At 35.8% G+C, this 18,029-nt stretch overlaps 1 protein-coding gene across 5 annotated transcripts in view; it reads left to right on the top strand.

The window, feature by feature from the left end:
- NIPBL (NIPBL cohesin loading factor) overlaps window positions 1-18,029 on the top strand; it is a 149,845-nt gene that overhangs the window by 34,061 nt on the left and 97,755 nt on the right. For all 5 annotated transcript variants that reach the window (XM_058824244.1, XM_058824243.1, XM_058824247.1 and 2 more), the window contains one exon: window positions 16,407-16,550. In XM_058824244.1, the coding sequence (XP_058680227.1) occupies window positions 16,487-16,550 (64 nt within the window). In that variant the 5' untranslated portion in view covers window positions 16,407-16,486. The remainder of the gene's footprint in view (window positions 1-16,406; window positions 16,551-18,029) is intronic.

Raw genomic sequence — 18,029 nt, 5'->3', positions numbered from 1 at the left:
AGTATTAAGAACAATCTCTCAAGGGATACATAGTGGCCAAAACTGCATAGCTCTTCCAACAGGCAGTGAATGACCTTGTAGTTCTACCAACTTCTACTTTCAACATCTGAAAAAGTTATTTAAATGCCTATTAAACATAAAAACTAACGAACATGTAATTACAATACTCAGAAAGCAAACTTTAAAATAACTCACGGAGATTCCAAGTTATGGCAGTTTAACTGCAATTATTTAAGTATGGTAGATATAACTCCAGACTGTTTTTCTTTAAACAGGCGTAAATTACATACAACTGAGTTCAAGTGGTTTCTAGAACAGTTTACTGAGATCTATACAAAAGAATAATAAAATTAAAATTACCCCAAATTATTTCTATAAACTAATTTTTAGGGGGTAGAAATGGAAGAGAAATAGCCTCTCCTTCCCTGCTAATATCTGACAAAACTCCCCTGAAGAGGGAGTAGTCCTCTGACAAAACTGCTGCTGAAGAGTGCAGAACTTCACAGTCTGTTTCTAACCAGTACAAACAAATGAGGGAAGAGAAATCCTTCATTACAAAGTGTTTAAAAAAAACGAACCAAAAAGGACTGGGCAGTCAGAAAGTATTCACTTTTCTTCTGCTTACTGCTTCAGTCTGCATTTAAAATTTTAGCTATAAAAAAGCACAATTCCCTAGGTCAGTATGTTCCATTAGGAGCAGATTTTTTATGTGTTCTGTATACATTCATTGACAGAAATTACCCACCAGAATCATCATGTCTTCCCGATGAAGTCGTATGACTGATACCCCCTCTTCCTTAGAGAGAGAAAAAAGAGGGGGGAGAAGGAAAAATTAAAAAGATACTACTATCTGTATGGTAATGCTATCAGATGAAATGATGTTATAAATTGAAATGTTACATGGATTGAGTCTTACATGGCTTCTTCTGGAGCAGCCATCCATTATATCATTCTGGCCATTGCAGGACCTAAACCTGATGACTGTAGCCCACTCCAATCCCATGTCACCCTACATGGACAAATTACAACTGAAAGATATTTTTCATTGACTGTCAAACTAAAAATACACTGTCATTGTAAAACTGAGTATTTTAAAAGTAACTTTAAGAATGTCCCTCTGTCCTTCACCTTCTCTGTCTCACCTTTATTGAGACATCATAAACTTCAAGCATGAAATTAATTTTTGTGCTGTATAATAAGTATTTTTCAAATATTCAAGAGGAATAGAGAAAGTATTGTGCATGATGAAAGCAGTCTGGCAGGACTATGTAATCTGAAAAACTATGGAGAACACTGCTGTACCATAGGTTAGGATATGCTGGGAAAAGACATGATGCTGTGGGGCTGTGGTGCACATTAGAGGACATTAACAATAAATTCAGTCTTTCTATGATGCATGTTAAAAATGTATGAAAATTATATTCATGCTTCTGCAAACAAAAGTTTTTCAACCTTGCATTTAAACAGACTGAATTACAAAACTAAACAAATAAATTAAATTACTATCATGTAATATACAAGCATAGATGTTCAGAGTTTTAGACATTCTCTTCCTTGCAGCATAGAACAATTTTTGATGAAGAGGTAAAAAGCTTACCTTGTACAGGAATATTCTAAAGCAGCATTTAAACTGGAATTTGTTTTCTCACATTTATTTCAGAACCAGTAATTTATTGTCTACATACTTTATCACCTTTTTGCTTTTAAGGCTTTTGCAATAGTATCTATAAGAGATTTTATGTGATGTGGAGATTTGTAAAATACATGTCCTTTCATGTGTCTTAATTTTACTAATTAAAATATCCTTTTCATTACTCTTGTTTTTCCTTGGGAAGTCATTAAGTATTCACTAAGTTACTGGGAGCAGCTTTAGAGAGGTGTATTGGTAGAAGTTGTAATGACAGCTTTTTGCCATAGAGGATAAACAGTGCTTTGAGTCCAAAAAAAAAATGTTTTATAGGTGTTACGTATGCAATGTGCATTGATATTTTTTTCTACAGAATAAATATGATTATTAGAAATTGAATTTAGATTTACACCTGATTTCATTGTAGTAGAAGATGCATTAATTCTGAATAGGAAAACATGCAGTTGTAAAATGGTACTGATAACTCAAAAGAAAGTTGCAAAATGTCATGAACAGTGCTGAAAAAAGCAGCATTGCTATTGAACTCTGGAAATTTACCTTGGGTTTCGTCATCAAAGAATGGTTTGTGTTGGAAGGGATCTTAGGAATCATCTTGCTCAAACTCCCGTACCAGGGGCAGGACACCTTCTGCTAGACCTGGTTACTCAGAGACCCATCCAGCCCAGTCTTGAATACTTCCAGGGAAGGGACAGCCACAGCTTCTCTGGGCAATATGTTCCAGTTCCTTACCACCCTCACAGCAAGGAATTTCTTCCTGACATCAATTTAAGGCTATTCCCCCTTGTCCTGTAACTGCATGTCCTTGTAACAGAGTTCCGCTCCAGCTTTCTTGTAGTCTCCCTGAGGGTACTAGAAGGTGCTGTAGTCCTCCCAGAGCCTTCTCTTCTCCAGGCTGGACAGCCCCAACTCTCTCAAGCCTGTCTTCATAGCAGAGGTGCTCCAGCCCTCTGAGCCTCTTTGTGGCCTCCTCTGAACTTGCTCTGGCAGGTCCATGTCCTTCATATATTGGGGACCCGAGAGCTAGATGCAGTGCTCAGGGTGGATCTTGACAGTGGAGCAGAGGGGCAGAATTCCCTCCCTCCCCTGCAGCCCATGGGGCTCTGGATGCAGCCCACGACGCATTTGGCTTTCTGGGCTCAGAGCTCACATTGACAGCTCATGTCCAGCTTTTCACCCACCAGCACCCATAAGTTCTTCCTGTGTGTGTTCTTAGGATTGCCCTGATGCATGTGAGGACTTTGCACTTTGCCTTGTTGTACATCATGAGATTTGCATGGGCCCTCCTCTCCAGTTGTATTTCATTGTAGTTCAACAGTTGATAAAAACTCTGCTTCATAAATGTCTAGCTACACTCTCTAATTTTAGTCCTTATTGATTAAGTAGGCATTGTCATTCATGATTAGGAGAAAAAACATGGTCTGGGTCCCCTAAATAATTTCCAAAAAGAACTATGCTTTAAATTACTACAGAGAATTACCACTTCAGAGACATGTGGTATGAATCTTTCCAGTTTCCTCAAATTATTATCTCAAATTTTTTTCCAGGTAGGATTAGTATATATCATAGATTATATTCACCCTTCATTATGTATGTTACTTGACTTTCCTTTAATATTTCCTTTTTTTCCATTATGTGTTAATAAACAATGAGATATTTCTAAGTAAATTTACTTCAGAAGAGGTAGACAAACTTAGTGGAAATTTTATGGGAGTGACTGACTGCTTATCTCTTGCCAGTATTTCTTGTGTCACATAATATTCTGGACATTGAAATAGCATTTTTATTAGAGGTTTTGCTCAGTTTATGAAGGCTAGATACCAAAATTGCCTTCTGAGCTTAGAACTTGGAATCAGCTTGAGAGCTATGGCATTTCCAGTTATTTTTGCATCTAGTTGTAAAATTTCTGCTGAGGAGTGATTTTGAAGGACTTTGATTTTTCCAGGACGAGCTGAGATCCAGTAAAGGTATTTCTAAGAACCAGTACTGTAAGGGTGGGTTGGTTGATTTGTTTGAGGTTTTGTTGGTTTTTTATTTATTAATTTGGAATACAATTTTCAGCATCATTCATTCAAACTCTGGATAATATTCTGTCAAATTTTGTGTGCTAGTTAGCAATAATTCCCTTGGGAGGTGGTACTGGCTTGCAAAGTCATGCTTGAGGACTGCATTAAATTGAGAGAAATCAGTCAGTCATTGTGTCCACCATGCATTTTCTGTCGCAGTTGCAAAGGCTATGACCGTTGCTTTGAAACCTGCAAAAAAGTTTCAGGTGGGTCAGATCAGATGTAAAAGGGACTTAGGAAGAATTGAGCAATTTGCTAAAATATTTTGTTCCTTCAAGGCTTGCAAAGCAAACATTTTGTTTTTGAATCATATGCTTAGTGTGAATAATGGTTAATTCAGCAGTTGAAAGGCATTGTATTTAGTAATTTAAGAGAAGGGTTGTTGCAAAAGGAGAAATCTAAACTACAGCTACACTCTGATTAGGCAGATAGAAAAGTTAGATACTTGGGTGTGTTTCTCTGTTGTCATCTTGTTGCAGGAGTTCCATACTGCTGTCTCCTTACCACAAAAGTTTCAAACTTTCTTGGTGTTTTCTCGTGGGCAGTTCATCAGAGCACTGACTCTTTCTTCTTCACAAAGCAGCCACTGACTCCAGTTCCCTCCTCACGCAGCCACCCCACTCTTCTATAGCATCTTCTTCTCATTGCTTACAGCTGTGGCCTGGTAAAGTCAGGTCTGTTTCTAATCTTTGTTAATTGGCCCAGCAGCAACTCCTTAGGGGTAAGATTACTTTCTACACAATCTTTATTTTCTTATATTCTATCCCGCTACATTTCTCTTTCAACTTCTTCATCTGGAGAAAGCTTGTTTAACCAAAGTTCTTCATATTTGTCAAAGCAAGAGTAGGAAGCCTGTGGCTCATATTGAAAAGCACTTAAAGCTGAAAGCTGAGTCTTGTACAGGTCCATGAATCCCTGAATTGAGAAGAATAGAAAAGACTTCATTGCATCCACTAATAATATAGGAAAAATGTCTTTCTTTGTCATTATAAATACTTCTAGTTTTGTTTTAAAACCCCCTTCCAATTGGAGATTTTGAGATACTAATTTCTTTTTGCAAGGTGCTTTTAAAAAGCCTCTGGTGTTTTTTGTTTGATTTGGGTTTTTTTATTTGTTATTTACAGTAAAAGGGATCTTTTAAAAAATATCACTATTTACTGTACATGCTAGCTGTCTTCAAGCAAGTAACTTACTTTCTGCATTCCATCAAAGTAATGCATAAATAGAATTAAAAGCCAAAAGTAAAAACTACATTATGGAATAGCTTTGGAAGTCTTTAGTGTAGACATAATTAATTGCATAGTTGGATACAATATCTCAATTACTGATGCCCTTTAACTTGGGGTGAACTTTTCTAGCTGTATATACTCTTGGTGTATGGTTATGTGGTTAATTGTAAGTTACTTGGTCGAAAGATTGAGGCGAATCTGAACTTGTGGGGAAGTTTTTGCTTTGTTGCTGTCACTGTCAAGATTAGAACTTTCACTTTCCTTGGGGCCTTCCTCTTAAAAAAAAAACTCACTGCTTCCTCTTAAAATGAAAGTGGAAAACATGACTTCTAGAGTAGAAATTCAAAACCAGAGTATTCTGCAGTCATTGAAAATACTAATTTTGCTAATATAATGTTGTTCTATGGATTGTTTACACTTTGACTTTATGAACAGGGAGCCTTAGATTTTAGGATTTTTTTTTCCTAAGTCTAATAAAGTATGTTGTCTCAATGGTTGAATTTTTTTTGGATTTGCTTTGGTTTTGAGCAAATCAGGTACTTCTGTGTCAGCTGTAATAAATACTACAGCCAAAGAAAATAAAGTGCATAGTCAACTTGAGTCCATAGATTTTTTTTAATTGGGAGGGTTTATCTCCCCCCCTACCCCCTGCAGTTTTTTGGTCATCATGGTGTCCCTCCTTGAGTGGGAGATTGGAGAAGATGTCCTCCAGAGGCCACTTACTTCAGCATTTGTGGTTTTTTGGGGAAAAATGTGGACAGATATAATGTGTAACTTCCTGGATGCATAAACACAGTAGTAGTTCTCTATTCCTTCCTTCTCCTTCAACAAGTAAGGAGTTGGGGGGAATAAAAAAGGGAAAACAAATGTGTGTTCTATGTCTTTGGTATTTGTTGTCATGAACTGTTTGTCTCTTTGGTACTGAAAGGCCTTGTTCAGCTGCAGAGGTGATGGCAATTTGCAGTCCTGTCAAATTTGAAGTGACTTGTTTTCTGTTGTTCTTTATGTGGCATACTGAAAAGAAGAGCTTTAGAGAAATATCTGCATGGGCAGACCATTTTTTATGCAGTAATGGGATTAATCATGCACAGAGCTCAATGATAAGCATTTGGAGCAGGAGAAAGACAGGTCAGGGAACAGTAAGTTTGTGTATTGTGCCTTCAGTCAGCTAGATGCTGTTTTCAAATGTTCATAAATGTTTTGGGAAATGTATCTGTCTTCCTTTTAAGTTATTTGTCCTTGTGCTGTCCTCTGAATCAGCAGAAGCCAAATTCCATAACAAGATGGGAATCCCAGTTGCAGTTACTGCTTAAATTTATCTCATTTTTCCATCTATCTCCCCGGTCTGTATAAGTGCACAGCCGTGTCTGCACATCCACCTGTCTGAGCAACTGAGCTGTAGCTTTCTAACTCTGTGACTCAGCCTCATCCTTGGGAATTGTGTAAAACTGATGAAACAGATCTAAAGGAATAGAACAAAACCACACTAGAGTATTACTAGAGTATTACTAGAGTACTGTGTTGGTTTTGCATTGGAGCCACCCATGGAAGTGATTTTTTCTGAGAGGAGCTGCTGAGAACTTCTGTGCCTAGCAAAACCAATTGCTGGTTAGCTTTGAGAATAAGCATGTTAATAAGCCAATTAAAAGCTAGATCCACCTTTTAAAGTTTTGAACCTGTTTTGCCTTCCTCCTAATCCTATCTCCCAGCAGGAAATGAGTGAATATATTATAGTGGGTCCTCTGGCATTTGGCCAGTGCTAGACCCACCACGTGTACAAAGACCTTAAATTTAAAAACATCCATTTTGATGTGGGAAAAAGATCAGCACAGAGAACTTGTTTGGCTCTTTAATTTCATGGATTGCTCAGAAAGCTCTTTGGCCTTGTCTCTTCCAGCCTTGTACTTTGAGGAATTGTTGTGAAATGAGGAGGTAACCATGACAGACGGGCCATGTTCTGTGTTTTTCAAAAAAGTCAGCAAATGAAGTGAAATTTTTTTCACCACTCCTCAATTCTCAACTCTTTGTGCCACAGTTCATGATCTGCTCTGCTCTTTAGGGTGAAAGTAAGCTACTAGATTGACTAGTTCAATATTGAAATGTTGTACCTAATCTTCTGTTTTCTATGTTCTGTGCACTTTTATTATGATTGATACGTTTGTACCAGAAGTTCTGATAGGAAATGTAAAATGTGTAACTTAAAATTGTTCTTGTTTCTTGGAAAAACAAATGTGAAGCTAGTTTGTAGGTGTGTTGTGTTCAGCTGAACTACTTAAAAATGTATGACTTTGTCCAAATAATTGGAAATAAAGACATTGCTCAATCCTTGCCTACATGACAGTACTTTAGATTTTTTTAATGCAAATGAAGAGGAGCCACTTTAAAGTGGCTTAGTTGAGCTACATTAAACATTTGAATTTATATTCTCTTTTAGAATTAGTAGCTTAAATTCAGTTGTTTTTATTTTACTGTAAAATAAAGTTGTATTGAGTGGGCTCTACTCAGGTATGAAAAAAATTTCCAAACTGAATTCAGTTAGTTAAGTTTGTTAAAGAAAAAAAATCAGATGCATGTTTTAGAGAATTTCTATTAAATGGAGATTTTATTCAGAGTAGTGTGCTTCACTGAATTTGTTTTTTACTAACTCGGTCATGGCATTCCTATCTACATAAATAATTACCTTTTGTTTTGCTCTAAATTATGATTTCTACAAGTGTGTTTTCACTGTTGACAGCTGTTCCGTGTTTCTTTGTATTGCTGCAGTACCCAGTGAAGATGAACTGAGAATGTTAAAAATGGACAGGCCACACGTTGAAAATCCTCAAGTTTTTTTTGTCCGTAGCCAACATAATTTCATCTAATTGTTCTTGATTGAATGTTTGTTTATGCCCTGGCAGAAGTTTGAAAACTTGGGAAGTTGCAGAGCTTAACCTTGGTGGAGGCATGAGCTTGCGTTAGGCTGTGAGCAGCTTTGCTAAGTCCTTGGTGCATTTCCTGTGTAGGTTTTGTTTCGATTTGTAGTATCTGCAGGCTATCAAGGTAGGATGTGGAAGATGGTCAGCAAGGTCAAAGAGACACCATTTCAGAGGAATTTTTTTTTTTAAATATATCCCTCCTTTCAGTACAGCTGGTGAGTTTAACAAACTTCTGTTGTGTTTTTGCTGCAGCTGTAGGAGAACTAGCAGCAGCAACAGAAGTTCAGGATTACGTAGGGCACTTTCATAGGTAGCACTCTGAACCCATCCCCAGACCTACAAGGACCAAACACCGAAACCGAACACCAAAATAATATTTTTCCTAGCTGTTGAGAGATGCCAGATTGTTACTGTCTAGCCCAAATTGCTTATGGTTAGCTGGTCTTCATTTGAGCTTAAGTTCATTAGCAGTTATTCCAACACAATACATCTAAATGTTGCATGCACTATGCTTCAGGGTTTATTAATAACCTTTTAAATGTGTTTGATTTTTTTTTCCCCCAGCTATTCTTCATTTGTTTTCTGTGCTGTTTTTGAGCTCATTGTGCTTCAGAAGTTTAGCTGACCAGAGTGTATGTGGAATTGGGAAAAAGGACTATCTTGGCTGACTAGTGGTACAGTTTCACAGGCTTATTTGTAACTTCTTTGTTTATAATGTTAATAGGGATTGAGCTAAATAGGGTAGGAAGATAGTTTTTTAAATGCCATAAAGGAAAACATCAGGGAATCCTGACACTAATTGTAGTTACAAAGTCATCGAGCTTTACAGTTTTAGCGTTGCTAAGTTGGATGATGTATGTTCAAAAGGCTTATGTAATTCTCAATTTTGGAACATAAACATTAACTAAAATCAGCTATCAAACATATGAAAAATTTAATCTCTTGAAGCCCCTGTGCAGTTACTGTATTTATTAGACACTAACACTGCAGTTGGGTTTTTTTGCAAGTTACCTTTGCTCTTGTGTTCAACCTTCTGAAGCAATATGTTTTTCCAAGATTAGTAATCTTAATTAAACTGTTTAATTCCATTGATTATTTAGGGGGTTTTGTGTCTTAAATGTTAGCATACTTTCTATATACTCTGTATGCTGCATAAACAATATATAATACCTCATGAATATGAACTAAACACAACAAATTTTCAGTAGGGAATGCTATAAAATGACAAAAATAATTACATTGCCATAATTGTGCAAATGTGTACAGTAGGACAATATAGCCAAAGCTTGCTGTGTTTCTGCACACAGTCACTAAAATCACCACTTAATTTAATAGTTTTCTACCTATTGATCATTAGTCATCTCTTTATCTGTAAGTTCCTCAGCCTAATAATTTTGGAAAGCATCAGCATCAGAAAATTTCAGTTATCTTTAGAAGGGCTGGAAGCCTCAAGACAGTTTAGTTTGTGAAAATTGGTTGTTGAATAGAGGCGATTCTTGTGTTCCCATTGAGAAAGAGGCTGTAGCATGTGCTGTCTCTCTTCATCCAGCAGCTGAGACGTGTCGGAGTGGATTTGATAGGAGAGAGGGAAACTGGATGTGTTACAGAGGGCTAGTTGAGAGTCTTTGCATGGAGGAACTGCTTCATTGTGTTTAGAGCACAAGGGGAAGTAATACAGCAATTCAGAAGAGAAGCATCTTAACTCCCTGCAGTGCTGTATAGCATCTCTCTTGTATGTGGGAGAAGTTAAAGTTTAAAAACAGGCTACAAGATGAATATTAGGGCAAACAACGTATCACTGATCAATATTAATTGTAATATGAAGAGGCACTGATGTGTTTTTGAAATGCAGCTCCCTAAATATGTTTATATAGAATGTTATGTTTCTGTGTATTGTGGATTACTAAAGAAATGATATACTGGTGAATCTGTTTTCTTAGTGTATATGGAAGAACTTTGGAGGGATTTTAATTTATTTTCAAAGTCATAAAAGAGGCAAAAATTGTTTGTCATGAAGACTTGTATAAAATCAGCTGCTGCCTCAAGAGATTAATTTCATACCAGTTTTGTTTTGTAAAGGTTACATAGCATCTGAGAGAGTTCTAGGGCAGAAATGCAAAATTAAAAATTGGAAGAGACTACTGTATTAAGTAGGTTTTGGTTCAGTGTTTAATCACTAGGCTTTTTGTCTGGTTAAGTTCCAGCCGAATAAGAGATGAAAAAATCTTTAAAATACAAGTAAATGTCAGTGTTTAGGAAAGGGCAGCACTACTAACAGCTAATATGAGACATTCCAGAAAGCTGGAAAAAATTAATCTGCTACTTCCTCCCTAATACCTATCTCAACTATTTTATGAATGAAGATGGGTATTGCAACCTAAAGTGTTCTCCATTTAAATGAACTCTTTGATTTGCTTTTGCTCTTCTATACATCCCTTAGCTATTTTCTTCCAATAAAGTGAACTACATCTAATATCAGCCACTGATACGTGCCTGAGAAAGCACAAGGGCTATGCTTCCTCAAAAGAGCTTTGCTTTCTTCATTGGAGTAAAAATTGCATGTGGAAAACGTACTGCAGATGAGAAATAAGTGTATGAGCTGCTGAAGTAGGTTGATGTTTTCCATTCATGTTTGTTTCTCAGTGATGGTTGGTATCATGACTGCTCCACTTACAAGGTTTGCATGGTCCCACTTGTCAAGCCTGTCCAGGTCCTTGTGGATGACCCCTTCCCTCCAGCATGGCACTGCATCACACAGCTCAGTGTCAGCAAACTTGCCATGGCTGTGTTCAGTCCCACCGTCCCACAGATCTGGGAAGCTGCAAATTACTTATAGGCATCTGTTCTCTACAAATGGCCTGGTCTGAATTTGGGCATGGTCCAATTGTGTCAACTCCCTTTATTTCTTTCCCCAGAAAGACTTTTTACAGGTGCAGAGCACGACTGATGCTTGTCCTGATAGAAATACATGTGCTCCTGCGTTAGGGGGTGTCTTTGGCTGAATCCACAGACCAGTCTTCTTGTGTCTGTGCTTTCACTGCTTGTGCTGGGATTGCTCTTCCTGTGTATTGTGTTGTCACTGCCACTGGTATCCTATGGGCAGGAGAGACATCAGTGTCATTGTTTATCAAATCAGAGGAGCAGAGCCCAAAGGAATTGGGTAGTAATTACAGATTAAAAAGCTGGCTGCTTTAATTTTTTTTCCCTAAAGATTGCTTTATACTGGTAAGCAACTTACAGTTGTATAGTGTAGTACTTTTCACTAAGGGTTTTTTTCTTACCATGATTGTAGTTTGTGTTGATATGAGCACCTAGTATAGGAAAACACATTATGCTAATACTGGTTTAGAAGTTGTACTAGGTAATCCTTATCTCAAACTTCTTCATTTTTCACTTGTTTTGTCAGCATCACTGTTTCTGCTGTCTGATCACTTTATGAATGAAACATGCATATTTCACTAGTATACACACAGGTACACACTCTTCCCTGCTTGCACCCTCCCTTTTCCTTTACCTCCACTCACATGCTGCAACCACCTCTTTGGCTGTCAACTTAAATAAATATACAGTAGCTTCATGTTTTCTTGTGTTACTCTTTTAACCTTAGAGAGCTGCATCGGGCAGCTGATTAATAAATGTTCTCTGTTCATTTCCAATGCTGACTTTTTTTGAGATTGAATCAGCTTTAAATGCTTTATATTGTAAATGTGTATGCTTGCCCCTCCCCAGATACTTAAGTATTAGATTATGTTTTGTCAACTATATCTCCTTCTTTAGTATGTTTGAGGTATTTTTGAAAGCATTTAGTTGTGGAAACTTAGTGTCGCTGTATAAACTGTAGCTCTGGAATAGAAACCAGAAATCTGCCCTCTTGTGGATAAATCTGTCTGATGTACCTCAGTCACAGTATCTTACCTGAATGAGAACTAAAGGATATTAATTTATTCTCCTTGTGATTCTCATTCTTTAAGCATTTTTAAAGGATAGTTTATGGACTGATAGCAGAGATTTGTGTAATAACAAACAAGAAAAGTAGCTTATTGCAAAATGTAGAAGTTTAAAACTGAGAGACAATGATTCATAAATTTGTGATTCAGGTTTGCTGATTTAAAAGAAAATGTCTACTCTTCATCTAAATTATGAATTAGCTAATACATAGTTATACTAGTTTAGTTTTCTTATGCAGATGAGGAAAAGTCAAGATCATGATGCTGTGGTTAAATCTATATGATGTTATTCAACATATAGGAAACTGAAACTGCTTTTTAAAGTACTTTAATGCTAAATAAAGGTTTCATAATCTAAGCAAAATAAAACAAGACTGTTTGAAGTACTTTACTTCACAGGATGTATTTTAAAAAGAAAAGTATAGATATCTGATATCATAGCTTTTCTTTAAAATTTAATTTTAGTCTACCTTTTACTTCTTGGAAATATCAGGTCACTTACATATAATACATTGTTTTAAATCTGAAGATATAATAAGTTAAAGAATGCCCTGGAGAATGAGAAATGAAACATTTAAACGTACATAGGAAACTGCCCAGTACTGAGATTGGTTACTTATCTGTGCTTTGCTGCTCAGCCTTTTTGTATTACTGCGTAAACAGATTTTTCCTTTTGTTTTGTTTTTTACTCTTCTCATGCATGCACACAGCAAAGCTGCGGAAAACCTGGTGTTTTTGTTAGAGACACAACAGTTTGTCAGCCAAGAGGAATGTTTCATAAATGCAGAGCTTGTACCATTATATGATAACCAGTGGTCAGTACTCTCATCATTTAATTTATAGTTAAATGCTACAATATCTGAAAAAATACAGCTGCAGTTTGTTTCTATTTCTTATTTTGTTTTTACAGAGTAATTTTTTTTTTGTTTGCTTGGGTTGTTGTTTTTTTTTTTTTTTTCCTTTTATGCTTGTAGTTTCTCTTTGCTGGATATCAGTGTCTGTACTTAAATTATTCCCAGCTTACTTTCATCCTCTCTTCCTCCCTTAATTTTGCCTTTGCAGTAAGGGGTAATATAGATAATTAAAAAAAAAAATTAAAAAAAGGGAAAAGTATAACTTACAAAAGTAACACTTTAAATTTGTACATATTAACCACAGCCTAAACTTTTTTTATACTACTTTCCTTGCTAAGTTGGCTTGGCTTTTCTATATTAGTGTATATTATGATGATTACTTTTTCCTGCGTTATTCTTTAGATATGCTGCCATTTCACGGTTTTCCTTTCACTGAGGTATTCTTTGTGTTGCTTCCTTTGTTCACTGCAATTCCTTCCTCCCAAAAATGTTTTCTGTGGTATCCATTCTTTCTTATAAAGAAACAAGAGCATAAATACCTATATACTAAATATACAAGACCTCATACATTTATATTTGTACTTTTTCTGAACTGCTACACTACATTCTAATACATTGGTTAAAAGCCTTCTGCTGCAGATCTTTGATTTTCTTAATTCAGCTAATATTTCATTTTTTCAGTTAAGGGATAAAAATATTACACTGTTTTTAACAACTACTGAACATTCCTGGCAATGGAAAAATTTTAGATATTGAAAATGATTGTTCTTCTTGACGAATAGTAAGCTGCTGCAATAGTACTTTTAACTCTTTTTATATTTGGGGAATGGAGGTAAGGGAGAAAAACCCCAACAAAACTTGTCTAACAGTCAAGCTATTGTTACATGCTGTACTGTTGTTTTATTTGGAACAATTGTCTTAAGCTGTCGATCTTTATTCCTCTAACTGCTTGGGATTTTAAAATCTTAAAATGAATGGGTTTTCTTATGTTCTCAGTAGCATCAAATTTGAGGTGTAGTTTCACTGAATCTTGGTCTCTGCTTCTGGATTTGAATCCCACCTTGTTTGCCAGTTTTATAACAGATGCAATTTTGCCCTCAACATGACAGATTTAGTATTTGGATCCAGATATGACTATGTAGTTTCTTCATATTGTGTTTGTTTTGTAAACTAATCCCATCACTTAATCCCATCAGTCTCTCTTTCTCTCTTGTTTACTCTCATCTGTTTATTCATTTCATCATGCTTACAGAAACTTCATAATGTCAGAGGTGGAGTTCTTGAATTGCCCTGCTTAGCCCCCAGCTGGTGCAGGCAACCACATCCTGTCCCTTTTGTAACATCTGTACAATCCGTCTTTGGAGTAGTGGTGTTGGTTATTTCTACTAATGTAAGGCTGTTGGAGAAATGGGCAGCTCTGATGGTGAAAAACTCTGTTCTGGTTTTCTTCTTGCTTGCGTTTATGTGCCCATTTATTGTGTTAGTATTGCTCTGTGGCTTTCTTCCTTTGTAGCCTTCTTTGACTGCCTTAGAGAGAGCAACCACATCCCCTCTTGACCTTGGTTTTGTTAGTTAAACAAACCAACCCCTTTTACTCTTCTCTTACAAAGAAAGTTTACTTTTCCCCTGCTCACTGCACTTGCTCCACTCTGAGGTCTGGACGTTGCCAGGTTCAGGTTCTTACCATATATCTGTGGAGAAGGTTTCTAATTTTAAGTGTGTGATTTTGGAGGTATTATTCCTGTATAACATCTCTATAATTTTCTTTATTGTGGCAGTAATACTTGAATTAGGAATGAACTTGAATTAGGAGTGTTCTGTGTTAAGAGCTTCCTCATATGATGAGGAAGTGAAAGTGAATAGACTTTCTTTTTTCTTATATTTTATTGTTTCTATGCTACATAAAAATTTCCAATAATACTGGCTAGTGACGTGGCCTTTCCTTTGATGCATTTTCAGTTGAGAGAAGTCATCAGACATGATATTTTTATAGTAAATACAATTTGTGTGTGAAAGGTGTTCTTTAGTTTCTAGGCTTCCAGTGAAAACTTGGATTTTAGAAGTGTTATCTCCTGTGGGTTTTTTGCTGCAGACTCATTATGAGACTCTTTTAGCATATTTTCTTTGATTCTTAAAATTTCTTTTTAAGAATTGCTTATTTGTGCAACTAGGCAACCACTGAAATTCTGCATATATTTGTATTCATTTAGGGTAAAAAACCCTTGGGTATTGAGTAGTACTTGAAACTATTCTGATGGAGGTTTTCTCCTGGATTAAAAAAAACTCCAAGCACAGCAATCCACACAGAGTATATGTCTGTAGCATTTTCCTTACTGACTATATTTCTGTATTGGCAGTGTACTATATTTTTAATTTTAAAAAAGTAATTTAGGTCAGAATGAGACTGTGGCAGCTGTGGCAAAGGAAGTCATTCACTCTCAGTTCTGTTTAACCTCAGTTTTTCAAAGAACATGCAGTTAGGGAAAATTTGAAAAATTTGAAAATTTGAAAATTTGGCTGATGAAAACTTTGAGCACAAAAAGCCTTGTAGCATTTCTTTTCCTTGTCTTGGAGTCTGTATGTATTCATAAGCAGTGGTGCTTTATATATTGCAATATGTTGCCATGTTGGTATGGCATAAGAAATAATGTTACTAAGAAACATTAGTAAGGAAATTATAAGAATCGCTTGATTTGTATGTATTTTATATACAATTATCAAAACCTATAAGGACCTAGTGGTTTGTATGTATTTTATATGTAATTCTCAAAAATGTAGGCTTAAAGTAAGTAAATCGTGATTTCAGCATTTCAGTAGATAAGAGAAATGCTTATGTAAGGACTCTTTACTGTCAACAGCCTGTCAACACAAATGCCTGTCTGCAACAGGTAACCACATATCAAATTCCTTTAATGTTTTCAGAAAAATCATGCCAATTTCACAATATACTAGGGGATTATAGTGTGTGATGTTTGATGGTTTGGAACTGCAGTTTTTGGGTTTCTTTTAGCAGTGTGGACTTCCTTACATTTGGGATCTTTATAATTAGTGAAATCCAAGTGAACTAATTGCTTTTTCTGTTGTTGAATATCAAATGTGCTGTTTTACAGGAAAGATATGAGCTAATTCAGTGGTTGCAAAACTTTGTTTCTTCCCCAAGAGGAGTAATTAGAATTTCTGATAGTAGTTTGACCAGACAGAGTTATGTATTGAAGAGATATTGTCAAATCGATTTTGAAATAGCTACTACTTCTATAATGTACTTAGATTTTGTATTTGTCAATATGTTTGCTTCTTTATTTTTGAATCTGTAAATTACTCCTTTTAGTTTCACTAGTCTCTTTATGAAAATGCCTTCTTCTGCAATACTGGGAAGTGAATGTAACAGCTTATTACTTAAACTGGCTATGCATTAAGTGTGATTACACTTCAGCATGAACAGTTAGAAGTTTTGTTACCAGTTTTTCAGTCAGTGTTGAATAACTTGAAGGATTTTTTTTTTGTTGCCTTATCTTGCATCTTTTTTTTGATGAAGAGGTTGCTTCTGAGACCAGAAGGAAGCTTGCCCTTTAATTTGCTAATGCCACTTGTTACTTAGAATCTACACTGTTCTACCCACTCTTGAAAAAATTTACTTAGTATGCAGCTAAAGGTAGTATGGTCTGTTTCATTTATGTTAATGAATGTAAAATTTTTAAAAAGTAAACTGAGAGGTTTTATTTGGTTTTGTTCTTTTTGTTTTGTGTTTAGTGCTTGGGAGATGGGAAGTAATGATAGCTGGCACCTGAACTGAAATATCTGTGTAGGCACTACTCTCCCAGAACTTCAGGATGAATGGGGATATGCCTCATGTTCCCATCACTACTCTTGCAGGGATTGCTAGTCTTACGGACCGTAAGTACTCTTCTTTTTCTCATCTTTACTATGTTTTTTTCTACCTCTTTGGTAAATATCTGCATTTTCAAAATTCTAAAATAGTTTTATTTTTAAAGTTCTTACAGTTAAATCTGTTTAAAATCAGACTTATCATTAAATATGTTAGCCTTGTTATTGCTTTAATTGTAAAAGTCTATCCAATAAAACCATGCGTATTTAGGCATAAAGTGAAATGCAGGTTAAAAAAAACCCTTAAGGGAAACCTGAAACAAAATATAGGAATTCATTATTTGTTTGCTGCATCATGTAGTAACATATCTGGGTACCATACAAATAAAGAAAAATATATTAATGATAAAGTGCTTCTAAAACATGCATCCCATCATCTTCACTAAAAAGACAGAGACATGGGATTAGACTGATGTGCAATTAGTCAAGAGAGAATATACTGAATATACTTTGAAACTAGTTCATTAATTTTGAACTAGTTAGTAGAGGCACAAAATGACTGCTAGAATAAAAATAAGCCGCTGAACTTGACTCTTTTTTCTTTGCTGTTCAGCCAGCAAAGGGAGCATGTGAAGTGTGTATGCTGACTTTAAGTACGTCAGGAAGAAAATATGCAAGGAAAGAAAAATAACTATTTACCTTACAAGCTGATATTGACACAAAACTAAATCATTATAATGTGACCAAAAAATGATTTCTAGTGAAAACTAAGAGGAGATTTATTAATCTATATTGAGGACCTGGAGCAACCTTTGCAGTAAGAGTAGCTGGGACAGAGAGGCATCTTATTTATGTAGCGTAAGAAAGATTTTGTAGCTCAGTTGTCTGTTTGAGGATAATTGGACTCAGTGACCTTAGGTGCTTCTTCTAAGCACTTCTGTTGTTACACTGTTGAAAATTGGAGGCTTTCCAAGAACACTGGAAGTATGTATCCAGCAATTGAATTTAATTGCTCACAGTAAAAAAGAAAGATGTTTAGGAGGAAAAACCCACTTCATGTACTTCTGGTATATTCTGGAGTATTGAAGTGAAAGATGCAGGTTATGTATTTAAGTGTGTATGTGTGTATGACCATGTCCATCTAATATCAGACCATCAGGATGCAAATAGTAGGTTTCTGGCTATGGAGAATTTTCCAGAATTAAGTGTTTGCAGGTAAGGTTGCTTAACTGGTGGAAATCACTGATCAAATTCTGGTGCAAGAGTTCCTTTAATCACGGAACTGTAATGGACAAGGCCAGTTGCCCTGAAAACATGGATGATATGATCATCCTGAAGGCGGTAGAGTAGGCTAGCTAAATTGATGCTAAAGCATAATCAATATGTTTTGCTGATTTTGCTAATTTTTCAAAGTTTCAGGCACATTCAAGGTAATCTGCTGCAAGTAATGAAAGCTATTGATATTAATATATTACAAACTTTTATTTGAATTGTAATTTATTCCTTAGTACAGCAATTATATACATTATAAGGGGTAAAAATGCTGGA

The sequence above is a fragment of the Ammospiza caudacuta genome, chromosome Z (genome assembly GCF_027887145.1).
Source record: "Ammospiza caudacuta isolate bAmmCau1 chromosome Z, bAmmCau1.pri, whole genome shotgun sequence".
NCBI classification, from domain to species: domain Eukaryota; kingdom Metazoa; phylum Chordata; class Aves; order Passeriformes; family Passerellidae; genus Ammospiza; species Ammospiza caudacuta.
The sequence above is the reverse complement of the archived record's forward strand: the minus strand, read 5'-3'. Positions and strand labels throughout refer to the sequence as shown.